The sequence below is a fragment of the Hyla sarda genome (assembly GCF_029499605.1).
Source record: "Hyla sarda isolate aHylSar1 chromosome 1 unlocalized genomic scaffold, aHylSar1.hap1 SUPER_1_unloc_8, whole genome shotgun sequence".
Classification (NCBI taxonomy): Eukaryota; Metazoa; Chordata; class Amphibia; order Anura; family Hylidae; genus Hyla; species Hyla sarda.
In genome coordinates this window covers 769947-785889 of record NW_026607594.1, presented here as the reverse complement: position 1 = coordinate 785889, position 15943 = coordinate 769947, and the positions used below count along the sequence as shown (strand labels likewise).

Genomic DNA, 15943 nt, shown 5'->3' with positions numbered 1-15943 from the left:
ATGGGCAGATTTAATGCTGTCTCGATGTTAAGGAGAAGTTCCGGGAGACATGGGAGATACATGTGTCAATTATGTCATTTATGTCATATATGTCGTATATGCTTTGCATGTATAAACATCTCAGCACCGAGGTGATGTACCTGCGTTCAACAGGTTGACTGTTTAATGTTCAATATTCTTTTGATGTAATACTGACGTGATACTTTAGAGAAACTGCTTGTAACCTTTCTTTTGGTTTGATACTTGTATGTTCGATAAAACCTTAATAAAAATTATTGAAACGAAAAATGAGACTTATGTAACACAGGCTAATGAGTTAGTAACAAGGTTAAAAAAACGCAACTATCCTGAGGATGTAATAAATTATGGTAGAAATAAAGCAGAGATAACTAAGAGGGAAGATCTACTTAAAAATAAAAATCCACTTAATAAGTTGGAAAATCTAAAAGAAAGATTCACCTTTGTATTCCAAAACACTCCTATGAATCCAGTGATAGAGCGAGCTTTACGTAGAAACTGGTTTCTATTGGAAGCCGATGAGGATTTGAAAAAAAGAGCAGAAAACAAACCACGTATAACATACAGAAAGAACCTTACCATAGGAGATAAATTGAGAAATAAATCTAAGAGTAGCAATACATCAGCGAAAAAAGAAACCTGTCTAAGTGACATCACACCTAAAGGTACCCACCAGTGTAAAAACTGCAATCAATGCAGATATTGCTGGGAAACTAAACACGTAAGGCTAGGAGCAGTCTTTCATACTATTAAAGAGTTAATCACCTGCCGCACGAATAATGTTGTCTATGCTATAATATGTCCCTGTGGCTTCTTCTACATAGGCCAGACGAAACGCCAGCTCCAGAAGCGTATTAGGGAACATTTTTATACCATACGCGCTGGAAAGCCAGGAGCGTCCCGTCTGCAGGCCCACGTAAGAGAAGCCCATAATAATAACCCTGATGTACTGCGCTTTGTAGACTTAGAAAAAGTGTCATGTAATAAGTATGAACGAATAGAATCGAAATTATTACGAGTGGAGACGCTATGGATCATTAAAACTAATGCCACAGGCAACATAGGGTTAAACGACTAAACGGAGCTCTCAGCATGCTTCTAACTATCTTTGCTTTTAACACACCTCCCCCCTACCATGTCACCTGATCATGTGAGAGATGTTCAGGTGTGTGATAGGTGAAGCACTAGGTTCACTTGTATATAAGGCAGTCACAGGCATCATGGGTCATGGCCGGACGAAGCCCACCAAGTGTGCGAAACTAGAGCTCGGTCGCCACCACTTGTCCCCCCACTCCCCTCTCTTCTGTACCCCGCATGTGAGTATGTCTCAATAAAGAAGACCCTGCAGCCACACTGGTGAGTGCCGATATTTTCATTTCTCTTCACGGATATCATAAAGTAGAATATGTCACGAAAAAAACAATCTCGGAATCAGAATGAAAGGTAAAAGCATTCAAGAGTTATTAATGCTTAAAGTGAAAGTGGTCAGATGTTCAAAAAATGGCCTGGTCCTTAAGGGGTTAAAGGGGTACTCCCGCAGAATTTTTTTTTTTTAAATCAACTGGTGCTAGAAAGTTAGACAGATTTGTAAATTACTTCTATTAAAAAATCTTAATCCTTCCAGTACCTTTTAGGGGCTGTATACTAAAGATAAATCCACAAAAGAAATGCATTTGCTCTGATGTCATGACCACAGTGCTCTCTGCTGACCTGTGCTGTCCATTTTAGGAACTCTCAAGAGCAGGAGAAAATCACCATAGCAAACATATGCTGCTCTGGACAGCAGAGGTCAGTAGAGAGTACTGTGCTCATGACATCAGAGGAAATGCATTTCTTTTTTAGATTTCTCTTTAGTATACAGCCCCTAAAAAGTACTGGAAGGATTAAGATTTTTTTTAATAGAAGTGATTTACAAATCTGTTTAACGTTCTGGCACCAGTTGATTTAAAAAAAAAAAGGGGTTGAAAGTTTGTATGGAAGTCCGTCATTTTTGAAGCATGAAACTTTGTTTTTGGGCTAACAATTAGAGATAAAGAAACACGTGTTTTAACGTTTTCTAAAATTCTACCCCTGAAGGGGTGAAACGGGGGTTAAAAGTTTGTATGAATTAAGATTAGGTTGAATGCGCCATGCACGCGCTGCACCCAGACAGTATATAAGCAGCGGGAGAAGGCGGGTTCCCCTGCGTGCAGACTCGGTAGAAGTCCTCGAAGGATGTCGATCTTCAATTCCATGGAACAGCAGACGTAATGTTTGGTAGAATTCGGGTTGTTCGGATGCCCGTAGACTTTACCCAGAGCGGCCTCCTTACTATAGGGTCGTAAAAAGTAGATCCATGTTACCCCAAATTTAACGAGAGCGAAGCCGCGGGCAAAAGCTCGTATATTTATATATATATTTGGTTCGGAGAATGTTCTTGAAAAATTAAAAGGTATCATTATAGTAGGTAGTTATGGTTATTATCGGGTGAGGAGGAAAGAACGAGAGGGTAAAAGCGAAAATTGGCCGGACAAGTGGATCCTCAGGAGGGACAAGTAGATTTTGCTCCGTTTTAGTCCCATGGACAAGTAGTTTTTTTAATTAAATTTTCACACCCCTGACCATATATCACACTCTTCTCCTACCATGTAAACTCTAGTGATGACATCGCTGGATCGGTGACTACGTCCTAAAAGAAAACTTTTATTAACAATTGGTAACAAGTTTGGAGATGCAGTATATGATATATGTATAAATGTCAGATATCCTATGTACATGGATAATATATAGATGTGTTATCTGCATCATTTATTGCTCTCAATTGGCTTCTCCCCTCTGTGAATTCTTAAATGTCTAATAGGTGTTGATTTCTAAATAAAACATTTCCCACATTATGAATATGGCTTCTCCCCTGTGTGTGTTTTCTGATGTTTAAGAAGATTTGAAATACAAATAAAACATTTCCCACATTATGAACATGAAAATGGCTTCTCCCCTGTGTGAGTTTTCTGATGTTTACGAAGATTTGAAATACAAATAAAACATTTCTCACATTCTACACATGAAAATGGCTTCTCTCCTGTGTGATTTCTTTGATGTTGAATAAGACTTGTTTGATCAGTAAAACATTTCGCACATTCTGCACATGAAAAGGGCTTCACCCCTGTGTGAGTTCTTTGATGTTTAACCATATCTGATTTCTGAGCAAAACATTTTCCACATTCTGAACAGGAAAATGGTTTTTCTCCTGTGTGAGTTCTATGATGTACAACAAGATATGATTTCTTAGTAAAACATTTCTCACATTCTACACATGAATATGGCTTCTCTCCTGTGTGAATTCGTTCATGATTAACAAGACTTGATTGCTGAGTAAAACATTTCCCACATTCTGAACATGAAAATGGCTTCTCCCCTGTGTGAGTTCTTTGATGTGTTATAAGATCTGATTTCTTAGTACAACATTTTCCACATTCTGAACATGAAAATGTTTTTTCCCCTGTGTGAGTTCTTTGATGTTGAACAAGATGTGATTTCCGATTAAAACATTTTTTACATTCTGAACATGAAAATGGCTTCTCTCCTGTGTGAGTTCTTTGATGAACAACAAGATATGATTTCTTAGTAAAACATTTCTCACATTCTACACATGAAAATGGCTTCTTTCCTGTGTGAATTCGTTCATGATAAACAAGACTTGATTGCTGAGTAAAACATTTCCCACATTCTGAACATGAAAATGGCTTCTCCCCTGTGTGAGTTCTTTGATGTTGAACAAGAATTGATTTCTGAGCAAAACATTTCCCACATTCTGAACATGAAAATGGCTTCTCTCCTGTCTGAGTTCTTTGATGTACAAGAACTGATTTAAATGTAAAATATTTCCCACATTCTGAGCATGAATATGTTTTTTCCCCTGTGTGAGTTCTTTCATGTTGAACAAGATGTGATTTCCGCTTAAAATTTTTTTCACATTCTGAACACGAAAATGGCTTCTCTCCTGTCTGAGTTCTTTGATGTACAAGAACTGATTTAAATGTAAAATATTTCCCACATTCTGAGCATGAATATGTTTTCTTTCCTGTATGAGCTCGTTGATGTCCAACACCCCTTCTGTGGCTTTTATTTTGCTGAACATCCTGTGATGACTGAGAAGACAGGACCTGTATATAAGGATGAGATGACAGATCTTGGCTGTGAAGGGCTGAGGGTGTATCTGGGATAATGGAATGTTCTTCATATGTATCTTGTGTGATATCATCATCTGCTTTATAATCTGAAGATATAAGATTCTCCTCTGATCTCCTGGTACAAGAATCTGCAGAGAATAACACAGATTTTATTATCAGTATTAACCCTTTAATAACCTAGAAAATTTAAACTTGAATTTTCTTTTTTCCTCCTCATAACCATAACTCTTATTTTCCCATGTACAGAGCCATTTGGGAGCTTGCTTTTGTAGGACCGATCTTGCATTGTAATGCCACCCTACATTAACCTCTTCAGGACATAGGGCGTATGGATACGCCCTGCATCCCGAGTCCTTAAGGACGCAGGGCGTATCCATACGCCCGTGGGAATTCCGGCCCCCACCGCTAGCCGGTTGGGGACCGGAGCCGGATGCCTGCTGAAATCGTTCAGCAGGCATCCCGGCATATCGCCCAGGGGGGGTCATTATGCCCCCCCATGTCGGCGATCGCCGCAGATCGCTGGACAATTCAGTCCAGCGATCTGCGGCGATTCCGGGTCAATCGGGTCTCCGGTGACCCGGAATTACTGGCTGTTCGGGGCCGTCTCTGACGGCCCCGAACAGCCAGAGCCTGCAGGGGTGAGGTGGCACTGGTGCCACCTCACGATCGCCCTGATTCGTCGGCCGGATTACCGGCCGACCAATCAGGGCGCCTGCTGCGGGTGTCACTCCCGCACCCGCTCCGCCCCTCTTCTGGAGGACGTGAGCGGGTGCGGGAAGACGACCCCCGGTGCTGGGGACCCCGATCCCCGGCGCCCCTGTTGGGATCGGGGCCCCAGGAGCAGCTGCGGCGGCGGGACTGACCTGCAGCGTCTGGATCGTTGGAGGTGAGTGACAGCCTCCTGCTGTTGCTTAGCAACAGCTCCCAGCATGCAAAAAGGGCATGCTGGGAGCTGTAGTTATGCAACAGCAGGAGGCAGACCACCACAACTCCCAGCATTCCCTTATGGGCATGCTGGGACTTATGGTTTTGCAACAGCTGGAGGCACATTCTTTCTATGGAAAAGTGTACCTTCAGCTGTTGTCTAACTACAACTCCCAGCTTGCACAAACAGCTAAAGTGCATGCTGGGAGTTGTAGTGGTGCATCTGCTGGTTGCATAACTACAACTCCCAGCATGCCTGTTGGCTGTCGGTGACTGCTGAGAGTTGTAGTTTTGCAACAGCTGAAGGCACACTGGTTGTGAAACTCAGAGTTTTTTTTTACCTAACTCAGTGTTTCACGACCGGTGTGCCTCCAACTGTTGCAAACTACAACACTCAGCAGTCACCGTACACCATGCACCGTACATGCTGGGAGTTGTAGTTTTGCAACAGCTGGAGGCACACTGGTTGTGAAACACTGAGTTAGGTCACAAACTCAGTGATACATAACCAGTGTGCCTACAGTTGTTGCAAAACTGCAACTCTCAGCAGTCACCGACAGCCAACGGGCATGCTGGGAGTTGTAGTTATGCAACAGCTGGATGTCCCCCCCCCAATGTGAACGTACAGGGTACACTCACATGGGCGGAGGTTTACAGTAAGTATCTGGCTGCAAATTTGAGCTGCCGCAAACTTTCTGCTGCAGCTCAAATTGCCAGCGAGAAACTACTGTGAACCCCCGCCCGTGCGACTGTACCCTAAAAACACTACACTACACTACCACAAAAAATAAAATAAAAAGTAAAAAACACTACATATACACATACCCCTACACAGCCCCCCTCCCCTCCCCAATAAAAATGAAAAACGTCTGGTACGCCACTGTTTCCAGAACGGAGCCTCCAGCTGTTGCAAAACAACTCCCAGTATTGTCGGACAGCCGTTGACTGTCCAGGCATGCTGGGAGTTTTGCAACAGCTGGAGGCACCCTGTTTGGGAATCACTGGCATAGAATACCCCTATGTCCACCCCTATGCAATCCCTAATTTAGGCCTCAAATGCGCATGGCGCTCTCACTTTGGAGCCCTGTCGTATTTCAAGGCAACAGTTTAGGGTCACATATGGGGTATCGCCGTACTCGGGAGAAATTGTGTTACAAATTTTGGGGGGTATTTTCTGCTTTTACCCTTTTTAAAAATGTTAAATTTTTGGGAAAACAAGCATTTTAGGTAAAAAATAATATTTTTTTTTACATATGCAAAAGTCGTGAAACACCTGTGGGGTATAAAGGTTCACTTAACCCCTTGTTACGTTCCCCGAGGGGTCTAGTTTCCAAAATGGTATGCCATGTGTTTTTTTTTTGCTATCCTGGCACCATAGGGGCTTCCTAAATGCGGCATGCCCCCAGAGCAAAATTTGCGTTCAAAAAGCCAAATGTGACTCCTTCTCTTATGAGACCTGTAGTGCGCCAGCAGAGCACTTTTCACCCCCATATGGGGTGTTTTCTGAATCGGGAGAAATTGGGCTTCAAATTTTTAGGGGTATTTTCTGCTATTACCCTTTTTAAAAATAAAATTTTTTTGGGAAAACAAGCATTTTAGGTAAAATTTTTTATTTTTTTTTTACATTTGCAAAAGTCGTGAAACACCTGTGGGGTATTAAGGTTCACTTTATCCCATGTTACATTCCTCGAGGGGTCTAGTTTCCAAAATGGTATGCCATGTGTTTTTTTTTTGCTGTTCTGGCACCATAAGGGCTTCCTAAAGGTAACATGCCCCCCAAAAACCATTTCAGAAAAACGTACTCTCCAAAATCCCCTTGTCGCTCCTTCGCTTCTGAGCCCTCTACTGCGCCCGCCGAACACTTTACATAGACATATGAGGTATGTCCTTACTCGAGAGAAATTGGGCTACAAATACAAGTAAAAATTTTGTCCTTTTACCCCTTGTAAAAATTCAAAAATTGGGTCTACAAGAACATGTGAGTGTAAAAAATGAAGATTGTGAATTTTCTCCTTCACTTTGCTGCTATTCGTGTGAAACACCTAAAGGGTTAAAACGCTGACTGAATGTCATTTTGAATACTTTGGGGGGTGTAGTTTTTATAATGGGGTCATTTATGGGGTATTTCTAATATGAAGACCCTTCAAATCCACTTCAAACCTGAACTGGTCCCTGAAAAATAGTGAGTTTGAAAATTTTGTGAAAAATCGGAAAATTGCTGCTGAACTTTGAAGCCCTCTGGTGTCTTCCAAAAGTAAAAACACGTCAATTTTATGATGCAAACATAAAGTAGACATATTGTATATGTGAACCAAAAAAAAATGTATTCGTAATATCCATTTTCCTTACAAGCAGAAAGCTTCAAAGTTAGAAAAATGCTAAATTTTCAAATTTTTCATCAAATTTACGGATTTTTCACCAAGAAAGGATGCAAGTATCGACAAAAATTTACCACTATGTTAAAGTAGAATATGTCACGAAAAAACAATCTCGGAATCAGAATGATAACTAAAAGCATTCCAGAGTTATTAATGTTTAAAGTGACAGTGGTCAGATGTGCAAAAAACGCTCCGGTCCTTAAGGCCAAAATGGGCTCCGTCCTGAAGGGGTTAACCCCTTAAGGACTCAGGGTTTTTCCGTTTTTGCACTTTCGTTTTTTCCTCCTTACCTTTTAAAAATCATAACCCTTTCAATTTTCCACCTAAAAATCCATATTATGGCTTATTTTTTGCGTCGCCAATTCTACTTTGCAGTGAAATTAGTCATTTTACCCAAAAATGTACGGCGAAACGGAAAAAAAAATCATTGTGCGACAAAATCGAAAAAAAAACGCCATTTTGTAAATTTTGGGGGCTTCCGTTTCTACGCAGTGCATATTTCGGTAAAAATTACACCTTATCATTATTCTGTAGGTCCATACGGATAAAATGATCCCCTACTTATATAGGTTTGATTTTGTCGCACTTCTGGAAAAAATCATTACTACATGCAGGAAAATTTATACGTTTAAAAATGTCATCTTCTGACCCCTATAACTTTATTTTTCCACGTATGGGGTGGTATGAGGACTCATTTTTTGCGCCGTGATCTGAAGTTTTTATCGGTATGATTTTTGTTTTGATCGGACTTTTTGATCACTTTTTATTCATTTTTTAATGATATAAAAAGTGACCAAAATACGCTTTTTTGGACTTTGGAATTTTTTTTGCGTGTACGCCATTGACCGTACGGCTTAATTAATGATATATTTTTATAGTTCGGACATTTACGCACGCGGCGATACCACATATGTTTATTTTTTTTACACTGTTTTATTTTTTTTATGGGAAAAGGGGGGTGATTCAAACTTTTATTAGGGAAGGGGTTAAATGACCTTTATTAACACTTTTTTTTTTACATTTTTTTTGCAGTGTTATAGGTCCCATAGGGACCTATAACACTGCACACACTGATCTCCTATGCTGATCACTGGCGTGTATTAACATGCCTGTGATCAGCATTATCGGCGCTTGACTGCTCCTGCCTGGATCTCAGCCACGGAGCAGTCATTCGTCGATCGGACACCGGGGAGGCAGGTAAGAGCCCTCCCGGTGTCCGATCAGCTGTTCGGGACGCCGCGATTTCACCGCGGCGGTCCCGAACAGCCCGACTGAGCAGCCGGGTCACTTTCACTTTCACTTTAGAAGCGGCGGTCAGCTTTGACCGCCGCTTCTAAAGGGTTAATACCGCACATCGCCGCGATCGGCGATGTGTGGTATTAGCCGCGGGTCCCGGCCGTTGATTAGCGCCGGGACCGATGCGATATGATGCAGGATCGCGGCGCGATCCCGCTTCATATCGCGGGAGCCGGCGCAGGACGTAAATATACGTCCTGCGTCGTTAAGGGGTTAAAGGGGTACTCCGGTGAAAAACTTTTTTTTTTTTTTTTAAACAACTGGTGCCAGAAAGTTAAGCAGATTTGTAAATTACTTCTATTAAAAAATCTTAATCCTTCCTGTACTTTTTAGCTGCTGAATACTACAGAGGAAATTATTTTCCGTTTGAAACACAGAGCTCTCTGCTGACATCACGGGCACAGTGCTCTCTGCTGACACCAAAAAAATTTACATTTTTATTATTAGAGGGGGTTTATTTACATTTTTAGTCCTCGTATGGGACTTGTATAAGCAATCATTCTATTGCTCATACAGATGAATGCAGTAAATGTGCACTGTATTGATTCATTACATCTGTGCTCTATTGATAGGAGTTTTTTCCTTTTTTTTTTTATATATGTAAGCAAAAATCTCCATTTTTGGCATTTGGCTTTTTTTTTTTTTTAAGATTAGGCTGTTGACTCTAGGGCATCAAAACATTAGATTTTAATAGTTTGGACAATTCCTTATTTGGGAATACCACATATGTTTATTATTATTATTATTATTATTTTTGTAAAATGGAAATAGAAGGGTGATATTACTTTTTATTAGGGGAGGGGCTTTTACACAATAGTAAATACATTTTTTGTTTTTTATTCCTCGTAGAGGACTTTTATACATAATCCTTAGGTTGTATTCACTGTAGAATATTATACCTATTACACATCATTATACAGCAACAAGACTTTCCTCCCCCGCTGCTCCCCCGATGCCTCCAGTATCCCGCTCCACCCTCCGCAGTGTCCCTCTTCTTCCTTCTTCTGGTTAATCCACCAAACTAAAGCTCAGCTAATCGTCGCCCTCAGTGATGTCCGACCTCGGCCGGTGGTCAGATGAGCAGCAGTGTGATGGATTCAGTCACCAGGAGAAGAGGGGCAAATCCAATAAACCTATAGGTGGCGATGGGTCTGCAGAAATAGTTGTCTGAGCAGCAGTGCTGTGGAGTCGGTATAGAGGAGTCAGAGTCGGACGAAATTTTGGGTACCTGGAGTCGGAGTCGACAAACAATGCACCTACTACTAACTATGAAAGAGGATCCGGCAGAGGCAATTCTGTTCCTTAGAACTCTACATTCAATTGATTTGCATTTAAAGGGGTACTCCGCCCCAGACATCTTATCTCCTATCCAAAGGATAGGGGATAAGATGTCAGATTGCCGGGGTCCCGCTGCTGGGGACCCTGGGGATCGCCGCTGCGGCACCGCGCTATCATTACTGCGCACAGCGAGATCGCTCTGCGCGTAATGACGGGCAGTACAGGGGCCAGAGCATCATTACGTCACGGCTCCGCCCCTCCTGACATCACGGCCCGTCAATACAAGTCTATGGGGAGGGGGCGTGGCGGTTGTCACGCCCCCTGCCATAGACTTGCATTAAGGGGACGGGCCGTGATGTCATGAGGGGCGGAGCCGAGACGTAATGATGCTCTGGCCCCTGTATTGCCCGTCATTACGCACAGAGCGAACTCGCTGTGCACAGTAATGATAGCGGGGTGCCGCAGCAGCGATCCCCGGGGTCCCCAGCAGCGGGACCGCGGCGATCTGACATCTTATCCCCTATCCTTTGGATATGGGATAAGATGTCTAGGGGCGGAGTACCCCTTTAAGCCTATAACTACATTTCAAGATTAATATAAACCATTTCTAGGTTTTACAGATCTTGTTTTAGGTTCATATAGAGAAGCTTTGTTTTTGTTCTAAAACAACCAAATAATGAGGTTTGTATTTTTGAACTAGTAAAGTTCTTGTTCCTGATGTTTATGCCGACTGCTACTATCCAGCCACTTGATTAATTAAATTAATAATAAAAAAAATAAAAATAAAAACTTTGTTGTTTTCATTGTGTTTGTCTTTTGCTTAAACTGTTCAATACAGTAGACTGTTGGCTTCCCAGCCAGGAGTCCTGTGGTAATGACATGTCTGTCGCCTTTCTTTCCTTCCTGGAGTGTAGATGGTTGGTGGTTGAGACACAAGAAGCTCAACAGGAGGCAGACAGAACTGTAGCATATTAAATAGCCAGGGCCCAGCAGGGAAATGTGTTGCTGCTTGTTAATAATGCGGAGGAAGAGAGAGAACCCATCCTTCAAAGACTCCTTCTGTTATCTGGTATATGTCTCCATGTTGTGTACTGTGTTATCTGGTATATGTCTCCATGTTGTGTATAGTGTTATCTGGTATATGTCTCCATGTTGTGTATTGTATTATCTGGTATATATCTCCATGTTGTGTATTGTGTTATCTGGTATATGTCTCCATGTTGTGTATTGTGTTATCTGGTATATGTCTCCATGTTGTGTATTGTGTTATCTGGTATATGTCTCCATGTTGTGTATTGTGTTATCTGGTATATGTCTCCATGTTGTGTATTGTGTTATCTGGTATATGTCTCCATGTTGTGTATTGTGTTATCTGGTATATGTCTCCATGTTGTGTATTGTGTTATCTGGTATATGTCTCCATGTTGTGTATTGTGTTATCTGGTATATGTCTCCATGTTGTGTATTGTGTTATCTGGTATATGTTTCCATGTTGTGTATTGTGTTATCTGGTATATGTCTCCATGTTGTGTATTGTGTTATCTGGTACATGTCTCCATGTTGTGTATTGTGTTATCTGGTACATGTCTCCATGTTGTGTATTGTGTTGTCTGGTATATGTCTCCATGTTGTGTATTGTGTTATCTGGTATATATCTCCATGTTGTGTATTGTGTTATCCGGTATATGTCTCCATGTTGTGTATTGTGTTATCTGGTACATGTCTCCATGTTGTGTATTGTGTTATCCGGTACATGTCTCCATGTTGTGTATTGTGTTATCCGGTACATGTCTCCATGTTGTGTATTGTGTTGTCTGGTATATGTCTCCATGTTGTGTATTGTGTTATCTGGTATATATCTCCATGTTGTGTATTGTGTTATCCGGTATATGTCTCCATCTTGTGTATTGTGTTATCTGGTACATGTCTCCATGTTGTGTATTGTGTTATCCGGTATATGTCTCCATGTTGTGTATTGTGTTATCTGGTACATGTCTCCATGTTGTGTATTGTGTTATCCGGTATATGTCTCCATGTTGTGTATCGTGTTATCTGGTATATGTCTCCATGTTGTATATTGTGTTATCTGGTATATGTCTCCATGTTGTGTATTGTGTTATCTGGGATATGTCTCCATGTTGTGTATAGTGTTATCCGCTATATGTCTCCATGTTGTGTATTGTGTTATCTGGTATATGTCTCCATGTTGTGTATCGTGTTATCTGGTATATGTCTCCATGTTGTATATTGTGTTATCTGGTATATGTCTCCATGTTGTGTATTGTGTTATCTGGGATATGTCTCCATGTTGTGTATTGTGTTATCTGGTATATGTCTCCATGTTGTGTATTGTGTTATCTGGTATATGTCTCCATGTTGTGTATTGTGTTATCTGGTATATGTCTCCATGTTGTGTATTGTGTTATCTGGTATATGTCTCCATGTTGTGTATTGTGTTATCTGGTATATGTCTCCATGTTGTGTATCCTGTTATCTGGTATATGTCTCCATGTTGTGTATTGTGTTATCTGGGATATGTCTCCATGTTGTGTATCCTGTTATCTGGTATATGTCTCCATGTTGTGTATTGTGTTATCTGGTGTATATATCTCCATGTTGTGTATTGTGTTATCTGGTATATGTCTCCATGTTGTGTATTGTGTTATCTGGTATATGTCTCCATGTTGTGTATTGTGTTATCTGGTATATGTCTCCATGTTGTATATTGTGTTATCTGGTATATGTCTCCATGTTGTGTATCGTGTTATCTGGTATATGTCTCCATGTTGTGTATTGTGTTATCCGGTATATGTCTCCATGTTGTGTATTGTGTTATCTGGTACATGTCTCCATGTTGTGTATTGTGTTATCTGGTATATGTCTCCATGTTGTGTATTGTGTTATCTGGTATATGTCTCCATGTTGTGTATTGTGTTATCTGGTATATGTCTCCATGTTGTGTATTGTGTTATCCGGTATATATCTCCATGTTGTGTATCGTGTTATCTGGTATATGTCTCCATGTTGTATATTGTGTTATCTGGTATATGTCTCCATGTTGTGTATTGTGTTATCTGGGATATGTCTCCATGTTGTGTATTGTGTTATCTGGTATATGTCTCCATGTTGTGTATTGTGTTATCTGGTATATGTCTCCATGTTGTGTATCGTGTCATCTGGTATATGTCTCCATGTTGTGTATAGTGTTATCTGGTATATGTCTCCATGTTGTGTATCCTGTTATCTGGTATATGTCTCCATGTTGTGTATAGTGTTATCTGGTATATGTCTCACATGTTGTGTATTGTGTTATCTAGTATATATGTCTCCATGTTGTGTATAGTGTTATCTGGTATATGTCTCACATGTTGTGTATAGTGTTATCTGGTATATGTCTCACATGTTGTGTATTGTGTTATCTAGTATATGTCTCATTGTTTTCTATACTATTCTCTAGATTCATATTAGTTTGCATTTTAGCTAAATGTAGGAAAGACTAACAGGACACAGAGCTTAAAGAATACACAAACAATTATTTTGGCCGGTGACTGAATAGAATCTGTGACCCTTCTCTATATTTAGTGGTCACTACTTACCTGGGTGGTTACTTGTAGAAATGTCCCCCTTATACTGCTCATCACGGCTCACATCTGTCTCTTCTTCTACTTTTACTATTATGTCTGGAGCGTTAATATAGATCAGATCTTTCCTTGTAGGAATGTCCTCCTTATACTGCTCATCACCGCTCACATCTGTCTCTGCTTCTTCTTCCTTTATATCTGTAGCATTAATATAGATCAGATTTTTCCCTGTAGGAATGTCCTCCTTATACTGCTCATCACCACTCACATTTGTCTTTTCTTTCTTTATGTCTGGAGCATTAATATAGATCAGATCTTTCTCTGTGGAAATGTCCTCCTTATACTGCTCATCACCACCCACATCTGTCTCTTCTTCTTTTATCTCTGTAGCATTAATGTGGATCAGATCTTTCTCTTTAGGAATATTTTCCTTATACTGCTCATCACCGCTCACATCTGTCTCATCTTCTTCCTTTATGTCTGTAGCATTATTATAGATCAGATCTTTCTCTGTAAGAATGTCCTCCTTATACTGCTCATCACCGCTCACATATGCCTCTAGAGCATTAATATTCTTCCGATCTTCTCCCTAATTCATAAAATGTAGAACAAATATTATAAAAGTCATCAGACAATAGAAAGAGTCACGTGGGATGTTATAGATGAGGAGACATGGAGGGTGAGGGGACTGACCACAAGAGCTTCACAGCCCTTCTACAGATCATAGGGAATATCTCCATCTACCTGATCATCCTGTGGAAGAAGAGGACGGGGACACCTCTCTGGTGCTGTTCTCTTACTGGATCTGACTGTAGGGAACACATACAGAGACTGAATTCATTCTTTACATACAAATAATGAGAGGACGTGTGTATATAGTCATGTCTATTACCTGGTGATGTGAGGGGCTGCTGATCCTCCATCATGACCTGATCCTTGTACTGATCCTTGTGTCCTTCTACATACTCCCACTCCACCATGGAGAAATAGACCGCCACGTCCTGACACCTTATAGGAACCTGACACATAATGATACAGTCATCACCCCGACCCCTCCAGTGGTGTTACTGTATAATGTCCCAGCATTCCCAGCAGTGTCACCTCTCCAGTCATCACCAGACCCCTCCATTACTGTATAATGTCCCAGCAGTGTCACCTCTCCAGTCATCACCAGACCCCTCCATTACTGTATAATGTCCCAGCAGTGTCACCTCTCCAGTCATCACCAGACCCCTCCATTACTGTATAATGTCCCAGCATTCCCAGCAGTGTCACCTCTCCAGTCATCACCAGACCCCTCCATTACTGTATAATGTCCCAGCAGTGTCACCTCTCCAGTCATCACCAGACCCCTCCATTACTGTATAATGTCCCAGCATTCCCAGCAGTGTCACCTCTCCAGTCATCACCAGACCCCTCCATTACTGTATAATGTCCCTGCAGTGTCACCTCTCCAGTCATCACCAGACCCCTCCATTACTGTATAATGTCCCAGCAGTGTCACCTCTCCAGTCATCACCAGACCCCTCCATTACTGTATAATGTCCCAGCAGTGTCACCTCTCCAGTCATCACCAGACTCCTCCATTACTGTATAATGTCCCAGCATTCCCAGCAGTGTCACCTCTCCAGTCATCACCAGACCCCTCCATTACTGTATAATGTCCCAGCAGTGTCACCTCTCCAGTCATCACCAGACCCCTCCATTACTGTATAATGTCCCAGCAGTGTCACCTCTCCAGTCATCACCAGACCCCTCCATTACTGTATAATGTCCCAGCAGGGTCACCTCTCCAGTCATCACCAGACCCCTCCATTACTGTATAATGTCCCAGCAGTGTCACCTCTCCAGTCATCCCCAGACCCCTCCATTACTGTATAATGTCCCAGCAGTGTCACCTCTCCAGTCATCACCAGACCCCTCCATTACTGTATAATGTCCCAGCAGTGTCACCTCTCCAGTCATCACCAGACCCCTCCATTACTGTATAATGTCCCAGCATTCCCAGCAGTGTCACCTCTCCAGTCATCACCAGACCCCTCCATTACTGTATAATGTCCCAGCATTCCCAGCAGTGTCACCTCTCCAGTCATCACCAGACCCCTCCATTACTGTATAATGTCCCAGCAGGGTCACCTCTCCAGTCATCACCAGACCCCTCCATTACTGTATAATGTCCCAGCAGTGTCACCTCTCCAGTCATCACCAGACCCCTCCATTACTGTATAATGTCCCAGAAGTGTCACCTCTCCAGTCATCACCAGACCCCTCCATTACTGTATAATGTCCCAGCAGTGTC

At 41.7% G+C, this 15943-nt stretch overlaps 1 protein-coding gene across 1 annotated transcript; it reads right to left on the bottom strand.

Moving 5' to 3' along the window:
- Nucleotides 1–2716: 2716 nt before the first annotated feature.
- Nucleotides 2717–14659, bottom strand: LOC130298297 (oocyte zinc finger protein XlCOF22-like). The gene is made up of 4 exons (XM_056551228.1): nt 14537–14659; nt 14389–14453; nt 13712–14233; nt 2717–3908 (listed from the first exon to the last, which is right to left on the bottom strand). Exons 1-4 carry the CDS (start codon nt 14622–14624, stop codon nt 2967–2969), a joined length of 1617 nt encoding a protein of 538 aa, XP_056407203.1. The 5' UTR covers nt 14625–14659; the 3' UTR covers nt 2717–2966.
- Between the last annotated feature and the right edge of the window lie 1284 nt (nt 14660–15943).